General features: G+C 46.7%; 1 protein-coding gene across 4 annotated transcripts in view; it reads right to left on the bottom strand.

Annotated features, from left to right (window-relative positions):
- The window catches only part of AP3B2 (adaptor related protein complex 3 subunit beta 2), an 86,924-nt gene that overhangs the window by 5,433 nt on the left and 64,219 nt on the right, over window positions 1-17,272 (bottom strand). For all 4 annotated transcript variants that reach the window (XM_044283338.1, XM_044283339.1, XM_044283335.1 and 1 more), the window contains exon 26: window positions 7,005-7,143. In XM_044283338.1, coding sequence (XP_044139273.1) covers window positions 7,005-7,143 — 139 coding nt within the window. The remainder of the gene's footprint in view (window positions 1-7,004; window positions 7,144-17,272) is intronic.

Here is a 17,272-nt window from a genome sequence, read left to right as displayed (position 1 = left end):
CAGCTGCATTCTGCTGAGCAGGTGCTGAAGCAGTTCAGCTACCATCCTGGGGACAGCCACGAAGCTGCCACTTGAGTAAATCAAATGACTGCTGCCACCTTGGTTGACATGGATGGGGCGGCAGTGACTTGGCACATGGGCCATTGATAGGCAGTCGGGGGCCTTCTAAACAGCATTGAAGTGTGAAAAACGCCTCTGTACAACTGCTAGTGACACTTCATGCACTTTAGGAGCATTTAAGTAATACTAGTAAGAATTTTCCAAATCCTTTAAAAGGGGTTTCAAAGATCTCTTTTAAAAACTGGCAAAAAACAGGGAGCTGTGTAAACAAAACAAAACAAAAAAATCCTACATAAATATGTTAAATGTCCTGCAGCTCCTATGACATTGCTTGTGACTGCTGTGGACAGTGACTGCAACAGCTATGTGCTTACTGCAGGCCCAATGTGCATATATGCAGAGGGAACAAAGTGGTGGCGTGGGAACAGTGGGGTATTTAAAGGGAACCTGTCACATTACACATGGTGTTTGAGCTGCAGGCAATATGTTATAGACCAGGAGAAGCTAAGCAGATTGATGTATAGTTTTGTGGGAAAATATTCATTAAAAATTTTAATTTATTCATTAAAATTTCGGCTCATTTTAGGCTTTTAAATCAAGGAGGCGTTCCTAATCGTGACTGTCCGCTATCACTATTATAGCTTGCTGCTATTCCAAGTGCTGATTTACAAGTGCATTGGAGATATTCAGGAGATATTCAGGAGGTAATCTGGAGGTGGATACAATCTAAACAAGTAAGATTTGTTTGTTTAAAATCTTTCCCCTCTTTACAATGGCAGACGTGGTTCTGTGCAGGAATTGTTGTGCTTTTATTTCAGGTTCCACTTTTCGGAGGTTTGGATACTGTCTGATCTGTAGACAGCTCTCCATAATGCAGCAGGAAATTTCCTTTTTGAAATATGAGATTTGTAAATTAACCATTAAACAAACTCAGGCTGAGAACATTGCAATGCCACTGCCACAGAGGCCCCCTAGAAATGGAAGATGGGTTACTGTAGGTTCTGGTAGACTGAGAGTTGTGGATAGAAGACATGTCCCACAGTCTGTGGCTCTCCATAATTCATTTGCAGCAGTTTCAGAGTGCAAGAGCAACATGGAGGATGGCTCAAGCACAGTGGGTGAGAAACAATCATCTCCCATGCCTAAAGTATGCAAGACTGCAGCCAAACACAAAAAGGAGAAGGTGAGGATTGATAGTAAGCAGCTGTTGGTGGGCAATTCCATCATAAGAGGTGTGAAGTTTGAGGAGAATGGTGTTGTGAGATGTCTCCCTGGTGCTACCGCTAGCAGGGATAGACGACGGATCCTTAATATTGTTAGGCAAGCAAAGCAGGAAAGGGAAGTGGATGTTATTGTCCATCTTGGGACAAACGATCTGGCCAGCAATGAGGTTTCAAAGGTGAAAGAAGCTTTTCACACACTTGGAAAGTATATATGGGAGGTTGCATCAACTGTTTCATTCTCTGCAGTTTTGCCTGTGCATAACCTTCAGCATGACAGGAAGATGCGCATTAAGGAATTCAATGTATGGCTTGGTGAATGGTGTCTGAACCAAGGGTTTGGCTTTGTGTCTCATGTTAGCTCTTGTTGGAATGGAAAAGAACTGTACAAGAAAGATGGTTTGCATCTTTCTCTCAAGGGAACGAATGTCCTCAGTGAACAGTTCCAAGTATTTGCTAAGGAGCATTTAAACTAGGAAAGGGGGGCAAAAGAGTGATAATCCAGCAGTCCAGCTGCCCCCCGGAACAATGCCAGAAGATGCCAGTAGCACAAAGGTTAAGAAATGACAAGCTCAGATTCTTGTCTACAAATGCTCGCAGTTTAGGGAATAAGATCAATGAACTTGAGGCTATAATGGTATCTGAGAATATAGATGTAGTGGCTGTTACTGAGACGTGGTTGAAGGGGAGTAATGGCTGGGATATAACAATACCAGAGTTCTCTCTATACAGGAAAGACAGAGAAGGCAAGAAGGGGGGAGGGGTGGCCCTGTATGTGAAAGATAGCATACAATCTAATTTGATACAAGTTAGCGAGAACAATTTAGAGTCAGTTTGGGTTACCTTGCAGCTTGACAATCATAAGGTAACTCGTGTAGGTGTGATATATAGACCACCTAGCTAAGTCAAAGAATTAGATGATCTACTAGTTGAGGAAATGGCTAAAATGACATTGAAGGGGGAGGTTATCATTATGGGAGACTTCAATCTTCCTGATGTAAACAGGAAAACCAAAATAGCTAGTTCTGTCAGGAGTACAGATATTCTAAATTCTCTACTGGGATTATCTCTACAGCAAGTAGTTGAGGAGCCATTTTAGATTTAGTATTCACAAATGGGAATTTGGTATATGATATTACTGTAGGGGAAAGCTTGGGATCTAGTGATCACCAGTCAGTGTGGTTTACTATAAGTACAGTGACTGAGTCACACCACGCAAAAACAAAAGTTTTATATTTTAGAAAAACTGACTTTTCTAAAATTAGATTAGTGGTATACGAGTCCCTATCAGATTGGAACAGTTTCAATAGAGTCCAGGAGAAATGGGACTACTTAAAAGTGGCACTATTGAAGGCAACAGAAAATTGCATTAGGCTTGTCAGTAAAAGCAAAAAAAGGAAGAGACCACTGTGGTACTCAGCAGAAGTGGCCAAAATCATTTAAAACAAAAAGATAGCATTTAGGAATTATAAAAAAAGAGGATGACAGGCAAATTTATAAGATTAGGCAGAGAGGCCAAACAAGTTATAAGAGCTTCTAAAGCACAGGCAGAAGAGAAATTAGCTCAGTCAGGGAAAAAAGGCGATAAGGCATTCTTCAGATACATAAATGAAAAAAAAAGGAAACTTCAGCAGCTCTCACCTGCCACTCCTTCACCTGTAAGCACGGATAACCCGAGTCAGGCCCGGGCGGCATAATGCAGAAAAAGGGTTTCAAGGAATCCAGCTTCACTTAGGAATCTTTTAGTCTTGACAAGACTATTTTTTGTAACTAATGGATGAGATTTTACCGCAAGCAAAATAAAAGATTCCTTTATCTAAGCTGGATTCCTTGAAACCCTTTTTCTGCATAAATTAAAAAAGGAAACTAAAACAAGGAATTACCAAATTAAAAACAAAAGAAGGAAGGTATATGGAAGAAGATAAAGAACTTGCTGACTGCCTCAATGAATACTTCTGTTCAGTTTTTACAAAGGAAAATGAAGGAAATGGACCTCAGTTAGGAAAGAAGACTAATGAATCTTTTGACGCATGTGTCTTTACAGAGAAAGAGGTTCTAAGTCAGCTGTCTAAAATTAATACAAATAAGTTACAGGGGCCTGATCGGATACACGCAAAGCTATTTTGAAGAGCTCAGCGGTGAACTAGCAAAACCATTAACAGATTTATTTAACCAATCACTGGCAACAGGAGTCTTCCAGAAGATTGGAAATTAGCAAATGTGCCCATTCACAAGAAAGGTAGTAGGGATGAATCGGGCAACTATAGGCCAGTAAGCCTGACATCAATAGTGGGGAAATTAATGGAAACCATACTTAAGGAGAGGATTGTGGAACATCTAAAACTCCATGGATTGAAAGATGAAAAACAGCATGGGTTTACTTCAGGGAGATCATGTCAAACTAATCTTATTGATTTTTTTGATTGGGTGACTAAAATAATAGATGGCGGAGGTGCAGTAGACGTCGCTTATCTAGACTTTAGTAAGGCTTTTGATACTGTCCCACATAGAAGGCTTATCAATAAATTGCAGTCTTTGGGCTTGGACTCCCATATTGTTGAATGGATTAGGCAGTGGCTGAGGGACAGGCAACAGAGGGTTGTAGTCAATGGAGTATATTCAGACCAAGGTCTTGTTACCAGTGGGGTACCTCAGGGATCTGTTCTGGGACCCATATTGTTTAATATCTTTATCAGCAAAATTGCAGAAGGCCTCGATGGTAAGGTGTGTCTTTTTGCTGATGACACAAAGATTTATAACAGGGTTGATGTTCCTGGAGGGATACACCAAATGGAAAAGGATTTAGGAAAACTAGAGGAATGGTCAAAAATCTGGCAACTAAAATTTTATGTTGATAAGTGCAAGATAATGCACCTGGGGCGTAAAAACCCAAGAGCAGAATCAGTGATACAGTCCTAACCTGAGTATCTGAGGAAAGGGATTTAGGGGTCATTATTTCAGAAGACTTAAAGGTAGGCAGACAATGTCATAGAGCAGCAGAATTCTAGCAGAATGCTTGGGTGTATAGGGAGAGGCATTACCAGTAGAAAGAGGGAGGTGCCCATGCCGCTCTACAGAGCATTAGGCTGGGTTCACACTTGAGCGTTGCGCAAACGCGCGTTTTACGCGCGTTTTTGACGCGCATTTTTATGCGCGTTTTTGTAATAGTAAACGCGCGTTTGTGTGATTCACTACAGTGTCCTATGGCCACAAACGCCCCAAAAGTCGCTCATGTACTTTTTGGAGCGTCGGGCGTTTTACAGCGCGATCGTACGCGCTGTAAAACGCCCAAGTGTGAACCATTCCCATAGGGAATCATTGGTTTCTCCTTGTTGAGCGTTTTACAGCGCGTAGGAACGCGCTGTAAAACGCTCAGGTGTGAACCCAGCCTTAGTGAGACCTCATTTGGAGTATTGTGCTCAGTACTGGAGACCATATCTCCAGAAGGATATTGATACTTTGGAGAGAGTTCAGAGAAGAGCTTCTAAACTGGTACATGGATTGCAGGATAAAACTTTCCAGGAAAGATTAAAGGACCTTAACATGTATAGCTTGGAAGAAAGACGAGACAGAGGGGATGTGATAGAAACTTTTAAATACATAAAGGGAATCAACAAGGTAAAAGAGGAGAGAATATTTAAAAGAAGAAAAACTGCTACAAGAGGACATAGTTTTAGGGGCAAAGGTTTAAAAGTAATATCAGAAGTATTACTTTACTGAGAGAGTAGTGGATGCATGGAATAGCCTTCCTGCAGAAGTGGTAGCTGCAAATACCATGAAGGAGTTTAAGCATGCATGGGATAGGCATAAGGCCATCCTTCATATAAGATGGGGCCAGGGGCTAGCCATAGTATTCAGTATATTGGGCAGACTAGATGGGCCAAATAGTTCTTATCTGCCGACACATTCTATGTTTCTATTATATGCACAGCCATACAGGAAAGGCTGTCAATCACTGATAGGACCTCCTTCTAGACTTAAAAGCCCAAAATTAGCAGAAATTTTAATGAATAAATTACATGTTTTACTCAATATTTTCCAACAAAACTACATATCAATCTGTGTAGCTCCTCCTGATCTATAACATGCTGCCTGCAGCTTAAAAACTGCGTGTAATGTGACAGGTTCCCTTTAAAGGGAGTCTGTCTGCAGTTTTGTTATTGCAAAATTGCTGACAGGCATAGGTAAAGGCACGGAACAGGAGGTAATGCATACCTCTGTCCCTAGAAAATGAACTTTGAATCTCGCAAGTGTACCAGACGTAGGCCTGCAGGTTGTAGCACGCCAAGTTCCATGCATGTGGCACCACAGCCTTTCCCCCCATGATGTGAATGACAGCTGTAGTGTCCAAACTGTTTTTTCAGTTTCCCACAAATCACACACACTTACTGGCCCAAAACGTGATGTCTATTACCTGCTGCCTATGGTTATGACTAGGGATGAGTGAACCCGAAGCCTTTAAGAGGCATTCAGTTCTGATCCGTCATAATAAAAGTCTAGCCAAGCATAACGGATCTGTCTGGTTTCAGTTATGCAGGACGAAAAACAAACTCTTAAAGGCTTCGATTTTCCATTCCGTCATAGAATTCCAATATATTCCTTTAACAGAATCCATAACTGGATTCCTCCACTGCCCAAATACTGAACCTGTAAAGTTCGGGTTCGCTCGTCCCTAGTTATGACCTGTAGTTCAGCCTTATCTTGCTGGCCAAGCATGCTCATTTCTAGCTCTAGGAGTTATAGGAGCTTGTAACTGACAACTATCAGAGGTGCCTCAGAAGCACAAGAGGGGGCTTGCTCTTCACCAGCCAGAGGCATGGGGGATAACAGCCTGGAATCCTGTAGGTATCAGCAATGCAAGATGGGGAATGTAGTCTGCCACCCACATGAACTACCACTGAAGGCAAGCTTGCTCTTCCTTCACCAAAGAGTAGCACAAAGGGAGTAACAGTGTCAAAAAAAAGGTAATTAGAAAGTTTAGGATGTGGCATCAGTGTTGTACTGTTCTGTGTTTAATGACCCTGAAGCGTCCTTTCAAATTTCTCATCTGAATGCCCATTCCACCACACCACCTAAATACACCTTCATTCTTGTGCCTGTTAAAATAGTAAGCATCCAACCCCTCATGTATGGTAGGTCTGAGTGGATATTCATCAGAATTTTACACCTGTTTAAAGAGGTATTCCTATTACAAAAAGTTATCCCCTATCCATAGAATAGGGGATAACTATTAGATCGTTGGGGGTCCTAACGCTGGGACCCCCACAGATCACGAGAACAGTGGCTCCCAAACCCTGTGGAATTCCCCCTAAAATGGACGGAGCAGCTGATCGGAATGTGCGCCTCAGCTTCTTTCATTTCTATGGGAGCGCCGGGTCTCCAGCTTTCCCATCAAAAAGAATGAAGCAACGGTGCACATTTTGACCAGCTGCTCCATCCATTTCCTGGGGAGTTCCATGGGGCATGGGGCCTCAGTACTCACAATCTGCGGTGGTCCCAGAGGTAGAACTCCCACTGATCTAATAGTTATCACCTATTCTGTGGATAGGGGATAACCTTTTGTAACCAGAATACGTCATATCACATTTGGGTCTCTGTGCATCCTTCAGTGAACTGGAGTGTTAATCTTTTAGCAGTAATTGTGGTCTTTTGAGTGATATACTGCTATTATGCTTGCCTAATGAAGATTTCTTCAGGAATGATCCCATTTTCAATGCTTCTTACCTGTATTCTTTATCCGCACCACAAGGAACACGGTTCATGTTAGCAGCAGATGTGACTCGCTGTACAATGACATGGTCACTTTGATACTTCCCAGACACTGACAATCGTTCTGTGATCTCATTCATACCAGTAAGTTTGCCTGCATTACACAAATACATAGTAATATTTATGCATTAGGATATGTTTCATTTAATACGGCACACTTTTGGTATACTTTTGGGTTCTTCAGACAAACTAATGTACTGTCTATGTTGGAAGCATTTCCTGCCATATACCTCAATGTAGGATATGTAGTGCCCTAGAGCAGGGAGTACTCTGACATTTGGACATTTGTCTATATTCCCTATGCAAAGTTAAAACTTCTTACTTTATTTCTCTTGAAAGGGTTTACTTATACTGTTTAACCACTTCAGCCCCGCTAGGTGAAACCCCCTTCATGACCAGAGCACTTTTTACACTTCGGCACTACACTCCTTTCACCATTTATCGCTCGGTCATGCAACTTACCACCCAAATGAATTTTACCTCCTTTTCTTCTCACTAATGGAGCTTTCATTTGGTGGTATTTCATTGCTGCTGACATTTTTACTTTTTTTGTTATTAATCAAAATGTAACGATTTTTTTGCAAAAAAATGACATTTTTCACTTTCAGCTGTAAAATTTTGCAAAAAAAACGACATCCATATATAGATTTTTCGCCAAATTTATTGTTCTACATGTCTTTGATAAAAAAAAAATGTTTGGGCAAAAAAAAAATGGTTTGGGTAAAAGTTATAGCATTTACAAACTATGGTACAAAAATGTGAATTTCCGCTTTTTGAAACAGCTCTGACTTTCTGAGCACCTGTCATGTTTCCTGAGGTTCTACAATGCCCAGACAGTAGAAAACCCCCACAAATGACCCCATTTCGGAAAGTAGACACCCTAAGGTATTCGCTGATGGGCATAGTGAGTTCATAGAACTTTTTATTTTTTGTCACAAGTTAGCGGAAAATGATGATGATTTTTATTTTATTTTTTTTTCTTACAAAGTCTCATATTCCACTAACTTGCGACAAAAAATAAAAAATTCTAGGAACTCGCCATGCCCCTTACGGAATACCTTGGGGTGTCTTCTTTCCAAAATGGGGTCACTTGTGGCGTAGTTATACTGCCCTGGCAATTTAGGGGCCCAAATGTGTGAGAAGAACTTTGCAATCAAAATGTGTAAAAAATGACCGGTGAAATCCAAAAGGTGCACTTTGGAATATGTGCCCCTTTGCCCACCTTGGCAGCAAAAAAGTGTCACACATCTGGTATCGCCGTACTCAGGAGAAGTTGGGGAATGTGTTTTGGGGTGTCATTTTACATATACCCATGCTGGGTGAGAAAAATATCTTGGTCAAATGCCAACTTTGTATAAAAAAATGGGAAAAGTTGTCTTTTGCCAAGATATTTCTCTCATCCAGCATGGGTATATGTAAAATGACACCCCAAAACACATTCCCCAACTTCTCCTGAGTACGGCGATACCAGATGTGTCACACTTTTTTGCTGCCAAGGTGGGCAAAGGGGCACATATTCCAAAGTGCACCTTTCAGATTTTGCAGGCCATTTTTTACACATTTTGATTGCAAGGTACTTCTCACACATTTGGGCCCCTAAATTGCCAGGGCAGTATAACTACGCCACAAGTGACCCCATTTTGGAAAGAAGACACCCCAAGGTATTCCGTGAGGGGCTTGGCGAGTTCCTAGAATCTTTTATTTTTTGTCACAAGTTAGCGGAAAATTATGATTTTTTTTTCTTCTCTTTTTTCCTTACAAAGTCTCATATTCCACTAACTTGCGACAAAAAATAAAAAATTCTAGGAACTCGCCATGCCCCTCACAGAATACCTTGGGGTGTCTTCTTTCCAAAATGGGGTCACTTGTGGCGTAGTTATACTGCCCTGGCAATTTAGGGGCCCAAATGTGTGAGAAGTACCTTGCAATCAAAATGTGTAAAAAATGGCCTGCAAAATCTGAAAGGTGCACTTTGGAATATGTGCCCCTTTGCCCACCTTGGCAGCAAAAAAGTGTGACACATCTGGTATCGCCGTACTCAGGAGAAGTTGGGGAATGTGTTTTGGGGTGCCATTTTACATATAACCATGCTGGGTGAGAGAAATATCTTGGCAAAAGACAACTTTTCCTATTTTTTTATACAAAGTTGGCATTTGACCAAGATATTTTTCTCACCCAGCATGGGTATATGTAAAATGACACCCCAAAACACATTCCCCAACTTCTCCTGAGTACGGCGATACCAGATGTGTGACACTTTTTTGCAGCCTAGATGCGCAAAGGGGCCCAAATTCCTTTTAGGAGGGCATTTTTAGACATTTGGATCCCAGACTTCTTCTCACACTTTCGGGCCCCTAAAAAGCCAGGGCAGTATAAATACCCCACATGTGACCCCACTTTGGAAAGAAGACACCCCAAGGTATTCAATGAGGGGCCTAGCGAGTTCCTAGAAATTTTTTATTTTTTGCATAAGTTAGCGGAAATTGATTTTTTTTGGTTTTTTTCTCACAAAGTCTCACTTTCCGCTAACTTAGGACAAAAATTTCAATCTTTCATGGACTCAATATGCCCCTCAGCGAATACCTTGGGGTGTCTTCTTTCCGAAATGGGGTCACATGTGGGGTATTTATACTGCCCTGGCTTTTTAGGGGCCCTAAAGCGTGAGAAGAAGTCTGGAATATAAATGTCTAAAAATGTTTACGCATTTGGATTCCGTGAGGGGTATGGTGCGTCCATGTGAGATTTTATTTTTTGACACAAGTTAGTGGAATATGAGACTTAGTAAGAAAAAACAAAAACAAACAAAAAATTTCCGCTAACTTGTGCCCAAAAAAATGTCTGAATGGAGCCTTACGGGGGGGTGATCAATGACAGGGGGGGTGATCAATGACAGGGGGGTGATCAATGACAGGGGGGTAATCACCCATATAGACTCCCGGATCACACCCCTGTCACTGATCACCCCCCCTGTAAGGCTCCATTCAGACATCCGCATGATTTTTTACGGATCCATGGATACATGGATCGGATCCACAAAACACATGCGGACGTCTGAATGGAGCCTTACAGGGGGGTTATCAATGACAGGGGGTGATCAGGGTGATCACCCCCCTGTCACTGATCACCCCCCCTGTAAGGCTCCATTCAGACATCCGCATGATTTTTTACGGATCCATGGATACATGGATCGGATCCACAAAACACATGCGGACGTCTGAATGGAGCCTTACAGGGGGGTTATCAATGACAGGGGGTGATCAGGGTGATCACCCCCCTGTCACTGATCACCCCCCCTGTAAGGATCCATTCAGACATCCGCATGATTTTTTACGGATCCATGGATCGGATCCACAAAACACATGCGGACGTCTGAATGGAGCCTTACAGGGGGGTTATCAATGACAGGGGGTGATCACCCGCCTGTCATTGATCACCCCCCTGTAAGGCTCCATTTAGACGTCTGTATGCGTTTTGCGGATCCGATCCATGTATCCGTGGATCCGTAAAAATCATACGGACGTCTGAACGGAGCCTGACAGGGGGGTGATCAATGACAGGGGGGTGATCAATGACAGGGGGGTGATCAATGACAGGGGGGTGATCAATGACAGGGCGGTGATCAATGACAGGGCGGTGATCAATGACAGGGCGGTGATCAATGACAGGGCGGTGATCAGGGAGTTTATATGGGGTGATCATGGGTTTATAAGGGGTTAATAAGTGACGGGGGGGGGGTGTAGTGTAGTGTAGTGTGGTGTTTGGTGCGACTGTACTGACCTACCTGAGTCCTCTGGTGGTCGATCCTAACAAAAGGGACCACCAGAGGACCAGGTAGGAGGTATATTGGACGCTGTTATGAAAACAGCGTCTAATATACCTGTTAGGGGTTAAAAAATTCGGATCTCCAGCCTGCCAGCGAGCGATCGCCGCTGGCAGGCTGGAGATCCACTCGCTTACCTTCCGTTCCTGTGTGCGCGCGTTCACAGGAAATCTCGCGTCTCGCGAGATGACGCATATATGCGTGACTGTGCGCAGGGCTGCCACCTCCGGACCGCACATCTGCGTTAGTGATCAAAAAAAATATTTTTTTTTGTCACTGCGGTGGGGCGGGTGTGGGCGAACACACGTGTGGGCGACCGATCAGGCCTGATCGGGCAAACACTGCGTTTTGGGTGGAGGGCGAACTAAAGTGACACTAATACAATTATAGATCTGACCGTGATCAGTTTTGATCACTTCCAGATACTATAAAAGTACAAATGCTGATTAGCGATACGCTAATCAGCGAATAACGGACTGCGGTGCGGTGCGCTGGGCGCTAACTGATCGCTAACTACCTAACCAAGGGGCCTAAACTATACCTAAAACCTAACGGTCAATAACAGTGAAAAAAAAAAGTGACAGTTTGCACTGATCACTTTTTTCTTTTCACTTGTGATTGACAGGGGTGATCAAAGGGTTAATTGGGGTTAAGGGGGGGTGATCAGGGGCTATAGTGTAGTGTTTGGTGAACTCACTGTGAAGCCTGCTCCTCTGCTGGATCCAACCGACGAAAAGAACCAGCAGAGGAGCAGGCAGCCATATAACAGATCATATTTACTAATATGATCTGCTATCTGGCACTTTGATTGGATTTTTTAAAAATCAGCAACCTGCCAGCCGCGATCGTTGGCTGGCAGGTTGCTGACGAAATACCTCTGTGCGAAATCCCGGCGCGAACTGCGCATGCGCGCGCGCATAGTCGCGTCATCTCGCGTCTCGCGAGATGACGCGTATATGCGTGACTGTGCGCAGCGCTGCCACCTCCGGAACGCACATGTGCGTTAGGCGGTCCGGAGGTGGTTAATACTGTGTAACTGCATTTTATATACAGTACAGACCAAAAGTTTGGACACACCTTCTCATTCAAAGAGTTTTCTTTATTTTCATAACTATGAAAATTGTAGATTCACACTGAAGGCATCAAAACTATGAATAAACACATGTGGAATTATATACATAACAAAAAGGTGTGAAACAACTGAAAATATGTAATATTCTAGGTTCTTCAAAGTAGCCACCTTTTGCTTTGATTACTGCTTTGCACACTCTTGGCATTCTCTTGATGAGCTTCAAGAGGTAGTTGTCATGGTCTTACCTCCTTGCTGTTCCCTTCGTTTGACATGTGCTGGCGGCCATCTTGGTTTCTGGGTTTTCTTGTAGCCTCCCACCCTGCGGCTCCTCCTTCCCACTGGGAGGAGCTGGATGCCTAGCTCATATATATAGGAGGTCTGTGGCTTCAGTTCCTTGCTTGGTCCTCCTGTGTTCACATGCTTCCAAGACTGCTGCTGCTTCTGGTTCCTGATCCTGGCCTCGTCTGACTACCCCGTTGGTTCCTGATTCCGGCTTCGTCTGACTACCCCGTTGGTTCCTGATTCCGGCTTCGTCTGACTACCCCGTTGGTTCCTGTTCCTGGCTTCGTCTGACTACCCTTCTGGTTCCTGACCTCTGTCTCCGCAAGACCCTGCTTCGGTTTAGCCATCCGTTCGGACTTTGCTACGGCTTGCTCTTCAATAAAACCTTCTTATTTTCCACTTATCTCTTGTTGTACGTCTGGTTCATGGTTCCATGACATTAGGACCAAGCCATGAATTCTGACGGTACAGGGCCACCCTCGCTACCTACGCTGGTTGCCAGACTTGATCAGCAGGATCACCTGTTGGGTCGGTTCGCTGTGGCGTTGCAAACCCTGCTTGAACGCACAGCTCATTTAGCTTCCGTTGCCGATGGGTCGGTTGTCGCTCCTGGGCCCGCTCCTACTGCCGCTCCGGTTGTTGCGCCAGAGTCTACCCTGACACCTGTTGCTGCGCCTGTGGTGTTTCAGGGTATGACCGGTTCTGCCCCCCTTCCACAGCGCTTTGGGGGAGAGCCAACTCAGTGCCGAGGTTTCCTTAACCAGGTGGGCATTTACTTCGAGTTGCTGCCACATGCCTTTCCTACTGAGAGATCAAGGGTGGGCTTCTTGATCTCGCTGCTCTCGGACAAGGCCTTGGCCTGGGCCAGCCCTTTATGGGAGAACAACAATCCGGTGGTTGCCGAGTTTTCCGGTTTTGTTGCTTCTCTTCGGAAGGTATTCGATGTGCCGGCTCGTGCTGCCTCTGCTGCGAAGCTCCTTATGTCCATCAGACAGGGTTCACGATCCGTAGCTGAATACGCCATTGAGTTTCGTACCCTGGCAGCAGAGGTGGGCTGGAATAATGAGGCTCTGGTCGCTGCTTTCTCTCATGGTCTCTCGGATGCCTTGAAGGATGAGGTTGCAGCTAAGGACCTACCAGTGGAGCTCGAGTCTCTTATTTCTTTCCTGATTTTGATTGACACCAGACTCAGGGAGAGACCTTCCTTTAAGGAGAGCCTGCGGAGGTCTCCTAACAGATTGGCGCCTACGTTTGCTGTCCCACCCGTGCCTCCCTCTCCTCCCACGCCTCCTGGGGATGACTTGTCTGGGGGTGAACCCATGCAGCGGGGGTTTGCTCGCCTGTCTGAGGGGGAGAGGGTACTCCGGAGACGCGAGGGCCGATGCATGTACTGTGGTCTCGGTGGGCATTTTCGGTTGGCATGTCCGAACCGTCCGGGAGAACGCTCGCACCTGAGGTCCTGTCGGGGGCAGATCTTGGGTGGAGTCTCCTCGTCCCCGGTTTCCCGTGTTGACAAACCACTGATCACGGTTGTCCTCTCCTGGGTCGGGGGCTCGGTGACGACCCAGGCGTTGGTGGACTCTGGTGCTGGTGGTTTGTTCATTGATAGAGTGTTCGTTGCCGCCAATTCCATTCCTCTGCAGCCTCGAGGTTCCCCACTGGCTCTTGAGGCGATAGACGGCAGACCCCTTCTGCCGCCACACGTGACTCATGAGACCCTTCCAGTGGGGATGGCCATTGGTGCCGTTCACAGAGAGTCGGTCTGTCTCCAGGTTATTTCGTCTCCACACTACTCGGTGGTCTTGGGGTACCCCTGGCTCCAGAAGCATAATCCGACTTTCGATTGGAGATCGGTCGAGATCCTCTCGTGGTCACCGCAGTGTGGGGCTAGTTGCATCCATGGGCCTGTCAAGTTGCTGTGTACTTCCTCGGACTCTCTGTTGCCTCCTGAATACGAAGAGTACCGGGATGTATTCGATAAGGTGCGCGCGGTTGCCCTACCTCCGCACCGACCATACGATTGTGCCATAGAGTTACAATCCGGTGCCGTTCCTCCTCGTGGCAAAGTCTATCCACTGTCGGTAGCGGAGAATGAGGCCATGGAGGAGTACGTGAGGGAGGCGCTTTCACGCGGACACATTCGCAAATCCTCGTCCCCGGCAGGGGCTGGATTTTTCTTTGTGAAAAAGAAGGGCGGCGAGTTGAGGCCTTGCATCGATTACAGGGGTCTCAATCGCATCACGATCAAGAACGCTTACCCGATACCCTTGATTTCCGAGCTGTTCGATCGCCTCAAAGGGGCCACGGTCTTTACCAAACTCGACCTGAGGGCGGCATATAACCTGGTAAGGATCAAGGCGGGCGATGAGTGGAAGACCGCGTTTAACACCAGGACCGGTCATTATGAATCCTTGGTTATGCCCTTTGGGTTGTGCAATGCGCCCGCAGTCTTCCAGGAATTCATCAACGATGTTTTCCGTGACCTGTTGCAGCAGTGTGTGGTGGTCTATTTGGATGACATCTTGGTATATTCTGCATCCATGGAGGCCCACATTCTGGATGTCAGACGAGTGTTGCAACGCTTACGAGAGAACAAGCTGTTCGGTAAGCTTGAGAAATGCGAATTTCACCGATCCCAGGTAACCTTCTTAGGTTACATCATTTCCGCTGAGGGGTTCTCCATGGATCCTGAGAAGGTTTCGGCTGTCTTACAGTGGCCCCAGCCCAGTGGGCTTCGTGCCCTGCAGCGCTTTTTGGGCTTCGCCAATTATTATCGGAAGTTCATCAGGGACTTTTCCATGCTAGCCAAGCCTCTCACGGATCTGACCAGGAAGGGCAGTAATCCTCAGGTCTGGCCGCTCGAGGCCATCCGAGCTTTTGAGGCTCTAAAGTCCGCCTTTGTGTCGGCTCCGATTCTGTCGCATCCCAACCCTGGGTTGCCTTTTGTCCTCGAGGTGGACGCGTCTGAGACGGGAGTAGGCGCCCTCCTGTCTCAGCGTAGAACACCAGAGGGTCCTCTGCTTCCTTGTGGGTTTTACTCCCGGAAACTGTCTTCCGCGGAGTGCAACTATCAGATTGGTGACAGGGAGTTATTGGCCATCGTGCAGGCCCTTAAAGAATGGAGGCACTTGCTCGAGGGCTCGGTGGTTCCGGTTCTCATCCTGACGGACCACAAGAATCTGACCTACCTCTCTGAGGCCAAGAGATTGACACCACGTCAGGCCAGATGGGCTCTGTTCTTGTCACGTTTTAATTACGTGGTCTCCTACCTACCCGGCTCCAAGAACATCAGAGCGGATGCCTTATCACGGCAGTACTCCGAGCTGTCCGGGGAGGAGTCGATTCCGACTACGGTCATACCCCCGAATCAGATCCTGGCCGCTATTCGCACCAGCCTGACTTCTCCTCTGGGTGAGCAGATTTTGGCGGCTCAATCTGGTGCTCCCTCTACGAGACCCAACGGCAGATGTTTTGTGCCTGAGGAGTTGCGCACTCGGTTGTTGCGAACCTACCATAACTCCAAGGCCGCGGGGCACCCTGGAAAGAATCAGCTGTCCTGGGCGGTTTCACGTCTGTTCTGGTGGCCTTCTCTACGTTCCGACATCGCCGCATATGTAGCGGCATGCTCCGTTTGTGCCCAGAGTAAGTCCCCTCGGCACCTTCCGTTGGGCCTTTTGCAACCCATAGCCACCGGGGAGCGTCCATGGTCACACCTGGGGATGGATTTCATTGTGGACCTCCCTGCATCCCGAGGCCATACGGTCATTCTCATGATTGTGGATCGGTTTTCCAAAATGTGCCACTGTGTTCCTCTCAAGAAGTTACCCTCTGCACAAGAGTTGGCCTCGATTTTTGCCAGGGAGGTCTTCTGGTTGCACGGTTTGCCCAAGGAGATTGTGTCGGATCGGGGGAGTCAGTTTGTGTCCAGGTTCTGGCGCGCCTTTTGCTCCCAGTTGGGGATTCATCTCTCTTTCTCCTCGGCCTACCACCCTCAGTCCAATGGGGCCGCAGAACGATCCAATCAGGCCTTGGAGCAATTCCTTCGTTGCTATGTCTCCGATCACCAAGACAATTGGGTTGACCTCCTGCCTTGGGCTGAGTTTGCCAGGAACACGGCGGTGAACTCTTCCTCTGGGACGTCTCCCTTCATGGCCAATTATGGGTTCCAACCTGCCGTGTTACCGGAGGTATTCTCTCCCCAGGATATTCCTGGCTGTGGAGGATCACCTTTCCGTCCTACGTGCTTCTTGGGTACAGATCCAGAGGTCCCTTGAGGTCTCTGCGCAGCGCCAGAGACTCCAGGCTGATCGCAGACGAGCGCCCGCTCCTTCCTACCAGGTCGGAGACCGCGTATGGTTGTCCACCCGCAACCTCAACCTTCGAGTGCCCACTCCCAAGCTGGCGCCTCGCTTTGTTGGTCCCTTCCGAGTGCTTCGCAGGGTAAACCCGGTAGCCTATGCCCTTGCGCTTCCTCCTGGCATGCGGATCTCCAACGTGTTTCATGTCTCCCTGTTGAAGCCACTGGTGTGTAATCGTTTCACTTCCTCGATTCCTCGGCCTCGTCCGGTCCAAGTGGGCAATCGTGAGGAGTATGAGGTGAGCAATATCCTGGACTCACGCCTGGTCCGCGGCCGGGTGCAGTTTTTGGTCCATTGGCGTGGTTATGGTCCAGAGGAGCGTTCCTGGGTTCCCTCCGCAGATGTCCATGCTCCTGTCTTGCTCCGAGCCTTCCACGCACGCTTCCCTCAGAAACCGTTCCGTACTCCGCGGAGGAGGGGCCCTTGAGGGGGAGGTACTGTCATGGTCTTACCTCCTTGCTGTTCCCTTCGTTTGACATGTGCTGGCGGCCATCTTGGTTTCTGGGTTTTCTTGTAGCCTCCCACCCTGCGGCTCCTCCTTCCCACTGGGAGGAGCTGGATGCCTAGCTCATATATATAGGAGGTCTGTGGCTTCAGTTCCTTGCTTGGTCCTCCTGTGTTCACATGCTTCCAAGACTGCTGCTGCTTCTGGTTCCTGATCCTGGCCTCGTCTGACTACCCCGTTGGTTCC

This window comes from Bufo gargarizans, chromosome 2 (assembly GCF_014858855.1).
Source record: "Bufo gargarizans isolate SCDJY-AF-19 chromosome 2, ASM1485885v1, whole genome shotgun sequence".
NCBI classification, from domain to species: domain Eukaryota; kingdom Metazoa; phylum Chordata; class Amphibia; order Anura; family Bufonidae; genus Bufo; species Bufo gargarizans.
The sequence above is the reverse complement of the archived record's forward strand: the minus strand, read 5'-3'. Positions and strand labels throughout refer to the sequence as shown.